We start from the raw sequence: 18972 nt of genomic DNA on the forward strand, positions 1-18972 counted from the left end.
ACGTAAAAGTTCAGTTTTTTTCTTCCAAAATTATGTACACTTTACATCATTGTGGACCTTTTCACATGCTTCCTGCATTACAGCATTTGTTTTCCTACCATACAGAGAATCATTGTTCACCCTTCATCGTCATAGTCCATGAAAATCAAATATCAGAAACAGGAACTCAAAAGAGATGTGCGAATCTAGAAATGCCTCTCTAATGAAAAACAAACTACCAGATGAAAATGACACTTAACAGTTTTAATTGGGATTCCAATAAGAAAGGAAACCCAACTTTACAAAGACTCTCACATAAGACCATAAAAATCTTCCATGTGTGCTTATTGTTTTACTTAGCAAGGGAGTCAGGAATGTTACATTCAAATTAAAAATATATTTGGCTTTTACATACCAATACCAAACCAGTAACTTAAAGTTAAAGTAACTAAAGTTACTGTATCTTTTTTGGTGAGATGGTTAACGTTTGTTTTGGTCTTCTGTGTATTTCTTTATTATTTTCTTTGCTGTTTATTTTGGTCAAATCCAGATATTAAAGCGTTGTAGTTTAGATGTTGTTTAAAAAGGGTACATGTGCTAAGCTAAAACTACAGCTTTCACATTTTTAGTCAGTAGTTTGTGCTATTTTCAAGCTGTTTTTGCAGTTTGTATGACACTAAAGATAAGATTTAGCACTATGTTAAAATTTCAAACATCCTGTCAGCATTAGTAATGTCCTGCTTTCACCCTCCTCTAGCATACGTTTTGCTTCCCATTTTTTTTTGGATATATGGCCACCTTATTCACAAACAAAGTCAAGACTTAAATCTTTTTTTTATCTCCATATCCTCTGCAGAGCCAGACAGTTTTATGTTTACTGTGGATCAGTTACGTAACTCAACAAGCTCAGTGCCTGTTAACTGATTATCAGACAACCATAAAATGTCTGGTATGTGCAAAAAAATAAAATAAGGTAAATAAAACAGGCAATATAAATCAACTGCATTCAAACAGATACTATACTATATACTATAAAACAATCTGGCATGGTATGTTAGTAGTAGTAGTAATTGTGATAACAAGTAACTGACTGAAATGGTCCATCAAGGTTTGAGAATTCAAACAAAATCCTGTCCTGATCTTTAGCACAGGGCACCAATATCGTTTTCTTTCGGGAACTGTTATGAAATCATTCATTTCTTTATTAAAAAAAACAAAAAACAAACAAAAAGCAAAAAAAAGCCAACAAAAACCTCAGTTTTACTGAGCTTGTCATTGCTGCACTACCCTCTTTCTGCTGGGATACAGTGTAAACGCCCCCTAGTGCCACTAAATGGAACCAAAGAAGACCACATTTTCTTCTGTCTACTACCCCCTTCTCATTTTCTCTCTACTAACTTTCCCAAAAATCATACTTTGAGGGTTTAAATGCTTCTGTGATTTCACCAATTATAACCTTGCAATAAAAGATTTGTCAGATCTCTGCTTATTTACATCTCTCCCCTTCCCAGAACAGAAGAAATGCAAATTTCAGCCACTGGGACCGAATCTAGGTCATCCCGAATGCCGGGAGGCTGAAGTTGAATGCAGCTTGAGAGGCACAATCAGTTAAAATGAGAGGATTTACTAAAGTCTTTACATGCTGCTGTATGCTTTGTTAAGCCATATCAGGTCAGCCTTATATGTTTTGGCATTTGCATCTTCAGAGTGTGGTTAGACATGAGTGCATTAAAAGGATATATATAGTATCCTGTGTGTCAAGTAGAGGCCAGGGTAGAAGTGGCTGTAGCCTACATGAAAATCTTTATTTCTCCCACAATAAAATATGCATTTTGAAATAAGAAAACTGAGGTTCTATTCAAATTTCTCTTCTTGTGTTTAATCATGACATCAGCTACAGCAAAATACCAAAAACTAGAGACAATATACACAATACAGTTAACAGCATGTGCAACTACAGCTTCTTAAGAAAAGTGACAGTGGGCATTATTTACATGACAATCGGTAATATTGTTTGCAGTATGACACATAAGTTTGATCATGCAGATGATTTCTAAAGGTTATTTGGCTCTTTAGAGGAATACATATTTCACACTATGTTAAAAATAACATAATTATTTAGCATCAGTCATCAGGCTAGCAATAACAAAGACCGGGAATACCAACTTCTGCTTAAACAAATATCCACTTTATAGATATTATTGAATATTTTCATTCAGAGACATCTGAGGGCTTGGCTGACTGAAGGTTTCTTCAATACACACCTGAAGTAGTGCTAGTATTTCAGGCTGGGCTTAGGGATTATTGGCCACCAAATGTAGATACCTTTGTTGGAAACTACCACAATAAAAACTCTAGGCCCAAACCTGCATGAGACAGAAGTGCAGAGTTAAAAACATACATTTGTATGTCTGTAGCTACATTTAAAAAAATAAAAATTAACCAGTTACTTTATTAGGTACACCCATTCAACTACTCGTTAACACATATATCTAATTGGCCAGTCACCTGGCAGCAACATTTAGGCATGTAGGCATGCTCAGACCAAGCATTGGAATGGGGAAGAAAGGTGATTTAAGTGACTTTGGTGTAGCTGTTGGTGACAGACAGGCTCGTCTGAGTATTTCAGAAACTGCTGATTTACTGGGACTTTCCACAGAATCATATCAACGGTTTACTGAGAAAAGAGAAAATATCCAGTGAATCAGCAGTTTTCTGGGTGAAAATCCCTTGTTGATAGGTCAGAGGAGAATGCTCACACTACTTTCAGCTGATAGGAAGTTAACACTAACTTAAATAATAACTTGAAAAAGAGTATCTCTTAGTGCAAATATGTTGAGCCTTGAAGCAGATGGGCTACACCAGCCGACGACCACAGAGAATGCCGCTCGCTGTCAGCTAAGGACCGGCAACTGAGGCTACAATTTACAGAGGGTGACCAAACTTGGATAACAGAAAATTGGAAAAATGTTGCCTGGTCTGATGAGTCTCAATTTCTGTTAGATGGTGCGATCAGAATTTGGCATAAATAACATGAAACCATGGATCCATCCTGACTCGTTTCAACAGTTCAGGTTGCTGGTGATGGTGTGAGAGTGTTTAGGATATTTTCTTGGCACGTTTTGTGTCCCTCGCTATCAACTGAACATCATTTAAGCACCACAACTTACCTGAGTTTTGTTGCTGACTATGTCCACCTCTTTATAACTACAGTGTACCCATCTTTTGATAGTTGCTTCTAGCAGGATAACACACCATGTTACAAAGCTCAAATCATCTCGCAGAGAATTAAAGAAGTTCTGAGGTCAAACGGATGTCCAATCCAGTATTAGCAAGGTGTGCCTAATAAAGTGGCTAGTGAATTTATAAAATGACTCACTCACTAACGCAAGATAAAGTATATTTTTAAATTAAAAAGCCACCGTAAATTCCAAAACAAGCCTACTGTTTACCCAAAACAAGAGTTTTATAAAACGGAAAATATAATTTGATCCTGTTGAGAAACTCCAGCTCACCCGTAAAGTGCTATCCCAGGAAGCTGAGCCGAGCGCTGTGCCATCAGGTGACACTCTCACTCTGCTAACACGGTTCTCGTGACCAAACAATATGGTGGCACGAGTGCCCTTCAAAACATCCCATACGTTGATAGTATAGTCATTATAACCAGCAAAGAGCAGACGGCCTGAGGGTGGAAGAAAGAGAAAGACATGGTGAAGACATAGATGAAATGGAAGTGGGGAATTCTAAAAAAAACAGGGAAGCAGACACTCACAAATTATAAGGTGAAATTCCTAATAATGATTGTTGAAAGCGCAGATTTTTTTTACATTAAATACTGTACTATTAAATTTTAAATCTAAATTTGAGACAGAACAGAGAACCAAAGCGTTCTCAAACTTTCTTGAGCCAAAACGTACTGAAAACATTTGTTACAGCAATTTAAAGAGTGTTTGACCGACTCCTCACCGCTCAGAGAGAAGTCACAGGTGGAAGCGCCAAATATGATGCTGTCCTTCTGGTAGACGGCCACTTCACGGTCAGCTCTCAAGTCATAGAAACGGCACTTTGAAAAACCAGAAAACATAGAAACAACCCGTATTTAAAAACATACTACGGTGGTTATTCCAGTAAATGGCCTACAGTGCAGATTATCAGAGTAAATCACAGCAACAAGACTGAGGTTGCTTTTAAAGCTAAACTGATGTTGGCGTTGTTCCTGCCACGCCATAATTAATGTGACCAATCAAATTACAGCGAGACAGGAAAAATAATGAACACTTAACCTAAATCCAACCTCAGAGGCAGCATAAAACTATACATGTTTCATGACACAGACTACACATCTCTGTACATGTACACGGGACAAATGTTAGTAACAATTTAACACATGTTTAATGTTTGTAAAAGGACCTTTGTCTCAAACAAAAACTCCCTCAAAATGCAACTTAAAGATGAAAAAAGGAAATTCAAAATTGGAAAATGAGTCAGCTAAGTTTAAAAAACAATCTCAACAATGACTATTGTTCGGAGACAACGAAAGTCTTCCTGCTTTAAGCTATTTCTGCCAGAAAGCACTGAAGGAAAATTTCTCCCATCAATGGCTTTTTCCTTTCGCCTCAGCCACTTGTCTGCTAATATAAAACCTAATGTAGTTGTACAATTTGATCCAGCTGTAAGCTTGGAACCACAGGTCAGAGTATCAGTACAGTCCTGCTTTCTTCCATAAACATGAAGTCTCTAAAGCTTTGCTGGTTTAATGAGGAATCATTTCATCCCAGTCCAAGCTTGTGTCCCAGTTTGTTTTAGAAAGAATTTTACTGATGACAATAAGTCTTTATACTAAGTTAATTAATCGATAATAACAATTTTACATCTTAATAAGTCTAAATAAGGGCTGATAATAAGATCACAAACACTTTCATTGTTGGATTATAACACTCATAATACCTTACAGGATTTGTTACTTTAATTAGATTAACACATTTTTTAAATGTATTTAATAACAGTTAACTATGCACTTTAAAACTGACCTACACGTTTTTTCCTAAAAATACCTTATTAAGGGTAATAAAGCTATTAATAACTAATATGCTTTTTAAAACCTTGGGTGTCTGGCTTGAGTACTACATGATGTCGAGATTGAAAAAATGTGACTAAAAACAACCTAAAGTACAATATTTTAGTGCAATAACATCTCAATGTCTTTTGTTGTCATTGCTTTTAGTCTCTTATTAATATTTCTGTATTGATTTTCTGCATTTGGTATGTTTCTGTTTTTTACTTCTATTTTAATGTCATCCTTAAGGTTAAGCTTATACTCATTTTTATCTTGTTTTGTACTCTTAATGTCTATTTTGTATCTATTTTGTAGCGCTGCTTTTAAAGCACCTTTATAATAAATAAAACTATTAGTGTTGTTATAAATGCCTTGATAAGAAAAAGTGAATCACAGAGTTTACAATAATGCTTAATAATGTTTCAAAAATGATTCAGAGGGAGCTCCGTGAATCAATATTACTGCTCCACGCAGGAACTGAGACAGTCAATTAGGTAGTATCACTGATGAGCTCATCAAAACAAACAGATGAGCAGGTTACATGACAGGACTCACCGTCGCATCATCAGAGGCGGATGCAAATGCATCTCCACTGGGGTAGTATCTATGCACAAACAGACAAAAGCAGGATTAGAAATGATGCAGTAATGATGTTCTTTCCATTGAAAAGGGAACTGACTGATTCTGTTTTTAATTTAAGCTTTTCTTTTGAAGTAAGTAAATTATTTTGCTGCTTGATCTGCATCACAGAGCTCAGTCAGTATGAACAACACAAGAACACAAACTAGTCTTCTAAATGAAAAATGTGTTGGTTTCTCAATACTCTCCTTTTGTTGACACACTCGAAAAATATCTATAAGAATATACAAAAATGTAAAGATAATGTCTCAGAAATAAATTAAAACTATTATATTTATTTTTGTTGATTTTTTTTCTCTCAACATCAAAAGGCAGCAGCTGTCTTCAGTCATGTCTGGGAAATGCGTGAACATATGTGGCTTTGCTCTTCATGGATTTTGATTTATTCCATTTCCTCCTTTTGGCTACAGCTTTTAAATGTCTGTCAAAGAAATGATCCATGTTTCATTTGTAAAATAAAGAAACTATGATTCACTTAAGCTTTTTAAAAAAGTAGGACCCACTTCACGCAGTTGATGTCGGACTCGTGGCTCTCGAAAGATTGAATGTTCTGTCCAGAGCGCATGTCCCACACATTGGCCTTCATATCACAGCCCTGACAACACAAACACACACATACAGATAAACAGACACACACAGGCGCACGAAGAAAATACTGTTATTCTTCGGTAAAATCCCAGTTTCTTCATCATAGTTCAATGAAAACCAAACATAAAGAAGAGAATTACAGGGTTTCCCCTGAAGAAGACCACATGAATCTCAAACCAATCCACAGAATATCTCTCTCTCTCTCTTTCGCTCTCACCCCAGAGACAAAAGTGTTTCCAGTCTCAGATGGGGCGAGGTCCAGGGACAGGACATCAGCTGTGTGACCGTGGAAACTCTGCAACAGCTGCCCGCTCTCCACATCCCACAATGCACATGTGCCATCGCCACTGGAGGTCAGGAGCTAGCAGACACAAACGTACAGAGATGCATGAATATAAGAGCAAGGCCATGCATCTCCTTTATATATACAACACTTTTTATCACTCATGTCTGTTTGTTTAACCCTTGAACAACCCAATCTACTTTAGCAACTAAAATGATAAGCATCACTTATGACTCAATCATATTTAATGGAAACTTGAACTAAAAAGCACAAACTGCAGATTTGAACACAGAACACATTACACTGAAGACACCATTGTCAGTGTGTTTTTTCCATCCTGTTTTACTAACTATACACAAACCTCTGATTTTTGATGTGTAATGTTTCAAATATGTTGTGCAGAAACACTGAAATATATCTAAATGTTAGCAGTCAAAATAAATACAGTCCTTTCCACAGCACTGGGGAGTTCCTGTAAAAAACTTTTGGAGATGTAGATTGAAGAAATCATGGCATGAAACGTCACAAAGGCATGTACCAATACCTGATTGAGGTTAGAAAAGTTTTTTAGGGAAATGTTTTTAAATATCTTTGCCCAATCGAGAACCTTGAAGCCAGTGAAACCCAGACCATAGAAACTAAACAAAAGGGAAGCTTAGAAATATTAAAATAGTTTGGAAAGCCAAGCTTGGCTGAAACTGGGATATACAACGGAACAATGATCCCAAGCACGCCAGCGAATCTACAGCAGAATGGCTGAAAAATAAAATAAAATGATTATTTTTGTTTTTTCTGCTGCGAAATGTGGTTCTAAAAACTACTGAATCATGAGGTGTCCTGTGAAAGCAGCCATTTTCACATGACTGTAAACTCTAAGACTTGATTAATTCAGAGAAGTGAATGTTCTTTACCTTAAACACCCACACAGACATATGATTAGCAGTTTTATCTTTGCTGGGTTTTTTCCCTCCTTCTTTAAATTTATTTTTAGCTGCTTGGTTTCATTTCTCAGTTCAATTACGTAGAAATGAAACAGATAATACACTAGATAGTGTGCTCCTAATCATTACGCAATTATGGTCAAATAAAGCACTTTTTTAAAATTAAGTGTTCGACTGTTTTTACTTCTCAGTACTTTTATGGATGGATTGCTTTGAGGGGTTGTCAGTTAATTTGCCAGGAAATCTGATCTAAAGAGGAACCTTTTCCTATTTATTAGTCAAGGCAGGTTTTTTTTTTTTCTATAGCAAAGTTCATGCACAAGACAAATCAAAGGGCTTTACATAAGCATTAAAAGGACATTAATAATAAAAAGATTTAAAAAACTAAAAACTAAATACATGAATGAAATAAAATTCAAAACAAAACAACATATCGAGAAACCGTCATCAGAATACATACATATGACACAAACAGGCAGGTTCTTTTGCAACGTGTGGAAGATGAGCGTACATCCTCTCTGTTATAAAAACTCTTACTATGTATCTGAATACAAAGAAGCAGACAAAATGTCAACAAATCCTCTGATGAAAACAGATTATGGGCACTTAGAGACACATGCAGACATCTGAGGTCCCTGCCGGCTGGTGGATTAGAGAGCTCCTGCTGGATGACCCCAGGCACAAAAAACACCACACATCCTGCCTGCACCAAGCGGTAACTCCAGTTTCGACAGGAATATAATTATCAGTAAGCCACAATTACTCACACACACAGATGAAAATCTCTGCGATCTGACGGAGAGCCTTTGCATCACTCTGACTTTACGCACCACCTGCCTGACCTTAAAACTTTCATGGTTGGTTCGTTATTACTCAGTGAAACCGCACAACAGCACCAGCTGAAAATCTGAGCTAACACACGCATATACACAAATACTACACAATCAAAGCATGTAATCTAGACTTGAAGGGATTTTAAAGCTGCTCAATTGAGTCTCCTACACACTGCTGCAGTAAAAATAGCGGGAACTTAAAAAAATATAAAGACTGGCATGCGTGACAGTGTGTTGAAGGGAGAAAAAAAGAAGACAGACAGGAAGACGACATGCATGTGTGTATTTTTGTGTTAAATGTTCTGCCCTCAAATCACTGTGCTCCACTCTTCTTTAGATAAAAGCCACTCAGTGTCTATTAATACACCCATGAGAGAGGATCATACCCCCCCCCCCGTCTCTTTCCGGCCCCTCCTCATCCCTGCCACCCATATCCTTTCTCCTCTCCTCCCCTGCCCTCATTTTACCTCCACTCCCACTGTGTTCCTGTGCCTCACCGAGGGCCAAAGTGAAGTAAATTATTAATGCCAAATATTTCAGGTCGTCTCCTTCATGTTCCCTTTTTGATTCTCTTCCTCTCCCTACCTGTATTTCCTGCTGGGGGAAACGCAGAAAAGACCCCTAACTTTCAACATATGGAAGCCAGTATTTAAAAGAAAAATGAAGAAGATAACGGTCACTATTCCTTGAAACAACAAGACTTATTAGATGTAATGAAGGAGGGATGGCTCAAACTAAAGAAAAATCCTTGTTGCACTCGTTGGCTGCATTGAATATGCTACCATGGACTTCTACTGGCTATTTGGGAGGCCTGTATTGAGCCTGGAGGACCACATCCCCTAGAAGCTCCACCAGCTGATGCGTCGCTCACCTGCATGTCAGAGTTGGTGAAGGAGCAGCCTGACACATAGTTGGTGTGCATAGCAACCGACTTCTTCTTCGCAGCCAAGTTCTCATTTTTGTCCAGAGACAGCGGGATCACTGAGCACTTGTTATCCAGCCCGCTTTGGGAGAAAGCAAATGTATAGTAATGGGTTTCACCCCAGTTACAGCGACAAAGTAGTCACAGATAACCATTCATGATTAAACACAAAGATCTTTCCACCTACCCGCATGCTATGGCACAGCCTGAGGGGGCATAAGCACACGCCAGCACCCACGTGCACGGCAGGGGAACTCCATGCTCCTGTAAAAAAATATGCAAAGAAAAAAAAGTGGTTATTATGGTTAAGAAAAACACACATCTTCTTTTTTAACATAAAAACAAGCAAGGCAGCTTGTGCACAGCTGTGGTTTAATCTGGATGTGGTGTGTATTAATGGGGATTAAATTCAGTGTACTTATGCCTCCTCCGTCACGAGGCATAACGGTTAGAAAAGCTGAATCCTGGCTATCATTTAAGGCTGGACACATACACTGAGTGATTATGGGGGACAGATGGATAGATAATATTTAAATTCATATTTCCATATAGTCGTGTCAAGTCCTCTTTCTCTCTCTTTGAGGATATAGGATGGCCCACTCACCCTCTCAACACCAGCACATATGGTGACTGAACATGCATCTGAGCATTCAGAGGAAGAGAAAAATCACTCAGACTTACATAACAGAGTGGACCACCGGGTGAGGTTATACGGGGCTATTGGGAAGAAGAGGCCTATTCATTTATCTCCCCTAAAGACATAGTTTACCTTCTTTGGGACGGAGACTGATTCTGATCTTTTTTTATGTTGAGGGAAATTATTAAGGTAGACTGAAAACATGAGCATTAGCATTAATGCAAGAGCATTAATGGTGCCGTAACAGTATGCATTATATGTTATATTTACTCAAAAAATGAAACTTGTTATTTTTAAACTTGGGACAAAATTCCTGTAATGTAAATTTTGCTGCAACTTGAGATGACTCAATTTGGACTGAAGCGTGAAAGATTCACAGCAGCAGATTATCATATTTTGCAGGCCCCTGACGTAAAATGTTCCTCTTTTCCTTTCCAGAAATTTGCAAGGAGAGGAAAAGCACAGAAAAGCAGAACAAGAAGCTAAACTTTACAGACCTATTTATACTGCAGCAAAGATTCAACAGATTCATGCCTGTTAAAAAAAAAAAAACTTGAGAAACTTGAGAATATTGGTCTAATTAATTAATTAAGTAAATTTTAAATGAAGAGATTAAGTCTTGTAAATGCAGCGCTCATGTGTCCAAGTTCCCAAATTTCATAGACATGAAATTCATAGTTTTTTTTGTAATTTTGCAAGAATAATAAAAAATACACTAAAAGTTCAAGGAATTCTTACACACACAAAAACGCAAGATAAAGGTTTACACACCTTATTAAGAGTGAATGCATCCCAGACAATCACTTTTCCGTCCTAGGATAGAGAAATGAAGTCTTTTAATGAAGAAATAAACGCACAAAAACAAATAGGACAACACAGAATAACAGAAACACTGCTGTGTCTCAGAAACAACACAATATTTATCTTTAGATACTACATCTTCTGTGTATGTATGTGTGTGTGTGTGTGTGTGAGCAGGTGCATACCTGTGATGAGCTGACCATGCGTCGCTTGTCTTTGCACCAGTCCATACACAGCACCTTGTTCCCGTGACCCTTCAGCACACGTCTGGTCTTTATGGAGAGAGCACTCAACACCTCAACCTTCTCTGCCACCTGGTGCACTGAGGTGTAAAACACACACACACACACACACACACACACACACACACACACACGCACACACGCACAATTTACTAGTGAAAAGGAAGTGAAAACATTAGTAATACAACCGGTTTTTATGAATGTAGAAATCTGTGCATTTTGCTGTTTTTTTCTAACAGTTTCATAATCAAAATAATCTTTATCTAAAAAAAAAAAACTCTTTCTCAGATCAACTCTAGATTTTTAACTGGGGAAGGAATAAAGTGACTCAGGACCTAATCACAAATAAATTGGTATGATAATTTTAATTTCAATTTTGAAAGAGTGCCCAGTTAACACAAGCAAACAAACAAAAATAGGCATGATCTGCAAGTCTGTAGTGAACTGTAATACAAGCACTTTAACTAGATAATACTCATTATTGTAGGTCACACTATTTGGAACTGCATTGCAAACCTGAAAAGTGTTCAAGTTTTTTGAGGCCAAACATTAAAAAAATAAAAACATTTGTTGATAGAAAGGAAAATTAAATTAAATTAGACCAGGAGAGACAGAAAATTAAAGTTATATAAGTATAATTTCATTCATTTAAGGCACCCCAAAGCTGTGGGAAGGAGGTGCTGCAGCTATCTCTGATGGATTATAGACGACCTGCATGTCTACGACAACGGTTCAAAAAATAAACACGTTTAATTTAGATGTGTCAGTTTGAAAATATTTATTTACTTATTTATTTTTTATATTTCTCAACTGCTAATGCTCTGTTGTTGTACATTTCACTTAAATGCACATTAGCCTGTTATTAAATATCAATGATCTGATGCTCTCACTCTGCCAGTGAACATCACTGTCGATAGTCAATGCTTTTATCAGATAGATATTTAGTAAACTTGGCTTTCAAAGCTGCTGTCATGTAATGTTTTTGTAGTTCAAATATACTTGTTATTAGATCATTGCTAGCTTTGCCTGTAAATTACAGCATTAGTGGGCATAACGCTAAAGAGTTTGTCCTTGCAGATGCACTGTTGCCTCTGCATGTCAGCTTCATAGACTGTAACCCTAAATTATTATGATTATTATATATAAAGGCAGCTGTAACATTTAAGTGAAAAAAACATTAATCAGTAATTCTGATCTATTAAATAAAGTTTTTCATTCCCCAGCACTTTTAACTAACAGCAGTATATTTCCAGTGTTTTCTATACCAGATTTATTCATGACCAAATATCCAGTGCCCCCCTCACCCCCGCTTTTTTAAGGTTCCCACCCTTTGCCCCTCAATTAAAATAAAAATCCTGGAAACGCCCCTGCACACTGCCTTCCTCCTCACCCTGTCAAAACCTCTCCTTTGCCCCCCCATGTAAAATTTCAGAGAGAAGTCAAACAGCTGGCAGCTACATATTTTAAGCAGATAAGAAAATGTTTCATTAGAAAACGAGAAGCAGAGTGCTTGAAGCTCGTTTTGCTGTTTGTTTAATTCATCACTTACACTCCACGTCGTTCAGCTTGTTTCGCTCCTCCTCCAGCTTCTTCTTCAGAGTCTCGCTCTCCCGCTTCAGTGACTCCAGGGTTTCCCCTTTTTGGAGCCCCTGACAAGCCATCTTCGAGAGCAGAGAAAAGAGGAGAGCAGGGGAGGAAGGGAGCGGGAAACAAGGGAGAATTGGGAGAAGCGGGTGGTTGGCGATTAGAGGTTTGTTTAAATAGTCCCAGAGAGCGAGAGTGATGCTGTTGCGCGTGCTGCACTCCGCTGCTCTGCTCAGCCTCCTCCCCCTCACTGCTCCCTGCACCGCTGTTCACGGGGAGCTCCTCAGTCTCCACCTTTTGTCTTATTCCCACATTTCAGTTATGGCATGAGAGCTGCTTTCAAAACACGTTGTTATTTAACATAAAAATTTATGCGAGAAAATTTTATGTGAGAAAATATTAAGATGTTTAAATAGTGATGAGGCATTATATATGAGAACGCTGACACTCAATCTTCAGTTTAAGTTTGTGGGACAATTCTGGAAAAGGTAGGTCTAAATCCCATTTTGAGTTTTTAGCTTTTCATCAGTTTTTTTCTGGAAAATGTTAATTAAAGTTAATTTAGACAGTCCTTCAAAATATTTTGTTTTCTATTTTATAATTACATTAAAATATCTCAAAAATACGAAGTATATTATACATAATTTTGCATATACAAACTGCTTTTGTAAATCTATCCCAACACCTGCTTATAAAAATTAAAATTAAAAACCACCTGAATCTTAGAAAATGTTGTTATACTTTTTTATTTGTTATTTTTTGTGGTGGAAATTTGAAAGAAATAAAACTGAGAGCCTCTATATGTCTTTATATATTATTTACTGAAATGTCTGCAGAGGGACCAACTCAGTCACAGAAGGTAAGACAGTCTGCAAACGAGTGGCTATGAACAAAGAAGTGATTCAATATTTAAAGCTTGATTCTCACGCACGCACGCTGGCTGGAGTCTAATAGAGTGAAGCCAGATTGACTTAAACACAGATGCAAGATGCATAAACCAGAGCTGCTCTGCTCGCCTTGAGGCACATGCAAAGGGTCACTGCTTGTACACTCCCATTTACGTTAACCTGTGTGCAGACAAACAAAGCTTTCACAAAACAAAGAACAGAGTAAAACAGTTACAGCTCTTATTTTTCTACCACACTTCTCAGTGCTAGTGAGTCGCTCTTCTTGCATCACTTTGCCACTACTGGAGATTCCAGGCTCTGGTTGCCTAGGTAACCCTTTATCATATTGCCGCCCTGTACCACCCTGACACATAGCTCAGTTCGCTTCGCTCTTACTGATGCTAAAAAAATGTTTTATATTTCTTTTAGTTTGTTTATCATATTCCTTCTGGAGACGTCATCTTTCAGGCTCCTTTTAAATAAAAGGTTAAATAGGTTAAATTATTACTGGTCAGTTTGTTTCCTGCGCCATCTTTAGGTAATAAATGGTATTACATGAAAGTATAGCCCAGCCCTTGTTTAACTTTGCCTGATGTCTCTTCAGCACAATAAAGAGATTTCTATGACTTAAGCTCAGAGTAGCTGTTTCTTCACATTCTGTTAATAGCTGTTTTAGTAGAATTTAATGAGTGGTGGTGATGATTGTGCACTACCACTTAAATGAATTTAATCATTGTTTTTATTTATTAAACTAAGTTTACTTTAAACCCATAGCGGTACCACCTATACATTTTTGTAACAACAGCAGCAGCACACATAAAGCTTGATGAATTAGCTAGCAGGTGATGATACAGCATGTCTAAACACGCTGCAGTTTCAATACCGTGCCATGTTGATAGTGATTAATGTGTGTGTATGTCCTTTTCTGCAAGTGAATATCAAATAAAATTGACAATTTTTCCCACACTGGCTTTTCAAATGTTATCTAACATAATCATTACATCAAACCTGAATAGAATCAAAGTAAGTAGTCTGATCCTTTGTTACAGATCTATTGCTTGTTTAATTGAAGCAGATACGTTAATATTATGTAAAGTACATGTTAGGAAGTGTATTTCTGTCCTTCTCCAAAAGTTGCATCTGTTCATCTGGACGTAGCGTTTTGTGGGAGAAACGTTTCGTCACTCATCCAAGTGACTTCTTCAGTCTCAGCTGACTGCAGGTTTCCCCAAACCTTATAAACAGTACATTTGCATAATGACTGAAACCAGCCCACTGAGGGAACAATGGGCTGTGAGGTCAGTTCCTTAATCATAATTATGCAAATTCCCATGACCATTGATCAACAATCACTGACCAAAACACACTGATCAAAGAACACTGATCAATGGCCATGAGTACCATTCACAGAGAGTTGGGGAATGGCTGCAATCACAGCATTGTAAGATGGCGAAAGATGTACCCTTAGGCCCCCTCCTCGATTCAGAGATGGTCTTTCCGTGTACCGTAAACCTACGCATACGGATCAGTATCTAAGGTTTGACTCTCATCATCCACTGGAGCACAAACTGGGTGTCATCAGGACGCTACAACACAGAGCGAACACCATCCCCACTGACACAGCGGCCAGGGAGGCAGAAGAACAGCACATCAAGAAGGCCCTGAGTAAATGTGGTTATCCCAGCTGGACTTTTGTCAAAGCTGGAAGGCACCCAAAGAAAGCTCCAGCCGATCCAGGAGAGAAGGACAACCGCTGCCCAGGCGAAAACCTGTAGTGATCCCATATGTGTCAGGAGTATCGGAACAGTTGAGACGCATTTTTTCTAAACACCGGGTTTCTGTGGCTTTTAAACCCCAAAATACGCTGCGCCAAAAACATAGTGTACGCTGTTAAGTGCCAGGAGGATTGCCAGGATTTATACATCGGGGAAACCAAACAACCTCTAGCGAAGCGGATGGCACAACACAGAAGAGCAACCTCATCAGGCCAGGACTCTGCAGTCTATTTACACCTACAGGCCAGTGGACACTCTTTCAACGATGAGGATGTACACATCCTGGACAGGGAAGAACGCTGGTTTGAGCGCGGAGTCAAGGAGGCCATTTACGTGAAAAGGGAAAGACCATCTCTGAATCGAGGAGGGGGCCTAAGGGTACATCTGTCACCATCTTACAATGCTGTGATTGCAGCCATTCCCCAACTCTCTGTGAATGGTACTCATGGCCATTGATCAGTGTGTGTTGGGGAAACCTGCAGTCAGCTGAGACTGAAGAAGTCACTTGGATGAGTGACGAAACGTTTCTCCCACAAAACGCTATGTCCAGATGAACAGATTCAACTTTTGGAGATTTACTTTCCTGGATGATTGAGAATGCATCAAGATATTTCTGTCCTTGTTTGGAGATGATCACAGGGGACACTGGTGTCAAGTGAGCTGAGAGCCACTTCCTGTGTGTGTGTGTGTGTGTGTGTGTGTGTGTGTGTGTGTGTGTGTGTGTGTGTGTGTGTGTGTGTGTGTGTGTGTACATGTCAAAAGGTGCTGATGAGCGATGGGTCATTAGTTCAAAAGTGTGAGTGTCTTCAAACTAAAATTGTCCCTCACATGTAGAAGCACGTCCTGATTTTACCACTAACCCTAACCCCAAGCCACTGGCAGAAATACATTTAAAAAACAACAAGAAAATAATTTGTTTACACTTAATATTAATATTGTGAAAAAATTAAAATGCAAATTAGAATAGTAGCATTTTTTCCAGCATGGAAGTACGGTAACTTGGACAGGCGAGCTAACCTGGTTTCCACCTGTCAAAACTACAAACACTGGCATTTAGCTCTGTAAAGTGAATAATTTCAAAGTAATAAAATTGTTACAATATTTAACAAAAAAATAAAATCTCCAGTTAATCTACAGAATGAGGCAACTAAATTAATAAAATGGAGCAAGCTACCAAGCTCAAAACCAGAGTTAAACAGTATTTAGGTGTTCCCTAAATGCAGATAATACTCGACTCACATATTTTTTTATATTTAAAGGGCACTAGCAAAATATCTGCCTCCAGATATGCAAGGTTGTAGCATTCAGGTTAGTGATGCTGGAGGCAACAAGCATTAGTGACAAAAACATCCTGCAGCACTGTTGAGTATATATTATCCCTCGATTGGTGAGTTAAGAATACTCTGGTTAAGAATAATCTGGGCATTATTTGCCAGTATTGCAGAAACAGATGTCTCATCATGTGAATGTTGTTAGGTGGTAGCTGCTCAAGTATAAAGCTTTTAAATCAGGGACAGAGGACTTTTTTTCACAAGGGCTACACATGACATCTATGCTTATGTTCAACTTAATAAATTTAGTAGACATGGTTGATTAGCTTAAAGCAGGGGTGTCGAACTCCAGGCCTCAAGGGCCGGTGTCCTGCAGGTTTTAGAACTCACCCTGGGCCAACACACCTGAATCAAATTATTAGTTCATTACCAGGCCTCTGGAGAACACCAAGACATGTTTAGGAGGTCATTTAGCCATTTAAATCAGCTGTGTTGGATCAAGGATACATCTAAAATCTGCAGGACACCGGCCCTTGAGGCCTGGAGTTCGACACCTGTGGCTTAAAGGCTATTTGCCAGCCCTGAAGGGCGAAGACCTTTTCTCTAAAAACAAAAACCTTCTGTTAGAAAATGTTGACTGCTTAGGTATAAATTTGTTGCACAATCATAAGATTACTTACATAAATGCAGTATCAGCTTTTAAATTAGGCTACATCTTGTTAATTGGTATGCATTGCATGAGCCAATAATGAATGATTATGTTATAAATATGGACTCGGGCTGTTTTTATATAATCGTAATGAATAATTCGAGACTGCCACAACAATCATAAGTGGTGCATGCTCTGTTGTATTTCAGTTAAACAGCAGTACACACTCATTACAGTCATTCACAATGACATTCATTAGCATAATGCTGCCTTTGTTTCATTTTTGGGGGGAGGTGCAGGGATGAAAATGAGAGGAGAACATTACCATTTCCACACAGAGGGAGCAGTAGTTGGTGGCCTCGTTCTTAATGTAGATGTTCATCAGAGGACTCGGTTTACTGCAGCTGTCGCAGGGGCCAAAAGTGGCCGCCATGAAAGTCTGGTCACACATGGCTACGGAGGATCACCAGCACACCTGCAGAAACCCACAAGACACACACATAAAGATGACATTAATCATCAGGATTACATGTTGGAGGGTTTTCTTTGTGGCTCTTCTGGTTTCTTTTCTCAGCTCTGACCACTTGTCTTGTTTTGCGTTTGTGTGTGTGGAGCTGTACAGAAGATAAGCAGCTGGTAATCTACTCCAGCCTGATCCTCCTCTGAGGAGAGCAGCTATTCTGGGAACCACACACATCCAGCAACACAGAGTTCATGGCAGTGCATGATAAAGGACTTCCAAATTTGAACTAAATATGGTCATCCAAATTATGGATCAACATTTTATCGCTTCCCTACACAATTATATACATTTGAACTGAAATACAATCAGTTTCCCTCATTTGAAATGAATTATCTTTACATGTTATTGGCTTTCCATGACAGTATAACTCATAATGTGTAAATAATGTATGTATTGAACAGAATAGTGTCATGTTGTTAGATTGCATTGAGTGAGAAGTTTGCACACAAACTTGTCAATAAAGTTAGTTTTCATTTGAACTTCTTACTGTCCTTTGATATGTGATCACATATCAACTTTCTGTTTACTCTCTGTTTAAGTTGTCCTCATAGGATCTTTTGTATCAAATGTCTTAAACATTTGGATACATTTAAAATATCTGACACTGTCTTTGATGTTTTTAACTAAACTGCAGAGACCTTAACATCTAAAACATCAGCTTCCAGTCAATTCCCACAGTTAGCTGCCATATCAACAAATAACAATAAATCTTACCTTACTAAATACTTTTTCCCCCCTCCGTAGAGCAGGTGCTTGTCTCTGGAGATCTAAGTGGAGGTTTTCTAGTGAAGAGGATTGTCAGTGAGGGACAGAGAGGGAATGGTAAGCTTCTTAGTGAAGCATTTAAGCCCCAACTCTGCTCTGCTTTTACCGCCATGCTTTATACACTCCTGCAGCATTACCTGTAAGGCCTGGGAGGTTACTTTTACTGTGTAACCCCAGTGCATTAGTCTTTTGGATCACCACCAGCTGCACAACTACTTTATGGCACCAATTTACCAGTTATAAGCACAACCGGATTTGCAGAGGGTTTACAGAAAAAGTGAAAATATTTCAGTGAGCAGCAGTTCTGTGGGTGAAAATGTCTCATTAATGTCAGAGGACAATAGCTGGAGTGCTTCCAGCTGATAGGAAGGCAACAGTAACTCAAACAACCACACGTTACAGCTACGGTATGCAGAAGAGCATGTCTGAATGTTCAATGTGTTGAACTTTGAAGCAGAAGAGGCCTCAGTATCAGCTGGTATCAGTTGGCCATCATTTAAACCCACAGTCTGATCACTTAGTTCAGAGTGAAAACACACCTGATGACTGCTTGCAGCAGGATGACTCACCGTGTCACGAAGCTCAAATCATTTATCA

At 38.4% G+C, this 18972-nt stretch overlaps 1 protein-coding gene across 1 annotated transcript; it reads right to left on the reverse strand.

Moving 5' to 3' along the window:
- Window positions 1–1839: 1839 nt before the first annotated feature.
- gnb5b (guanine nucleotide binding protein (G protein), beta 5b) lies at window positions 1840–18372 on the reverse strand. The gene is made up of 13 exons (XM_031743032.2): window positions 18325–18372; window positions 17413–17562; window positions 12471–12582; window positions 10865–11001; window positions 10650–10691; window positions 9429–9505; window positions 9191–9323; window positions 6480–6623; window positions 6178–6269; window positions 5591–5639; window positions 3946–4042; window positions 3495–3661; window positions 1840–2345 (listed from the first exon to the last, which is right to left on the reverse strand). Exons 2-13 carry the CDS (start codon window positions 17536–17538, stop codon window positions 2334–2336), a joined length of 1188 nt encoding a protein of 395 aa, XP_031598892.1. The 5' UTR covers window positions 17539–17562; window positions 18325–18372; the 3' UTR covers window positions 1840–2333.
- Between the last annotated feature and the right edge of the window lie 600 nt (window positions 18373–18972).

The sequence above is a fragment of the Oreochromis aureus genome, linkage group 1 (genome assembly GCF_013358895.1).
Source record: "Oreochromis aureus strain Israel breed Guangdong linkage group 1, ZZ_aureus, whole genome shotgun sequence".
Lineage (NCBI taxonomy): Eukaryota > Metazoa > Chordata > Actinopteri > Cichliformes > Cichlidae > Oreochromis > Oreochromis aureus.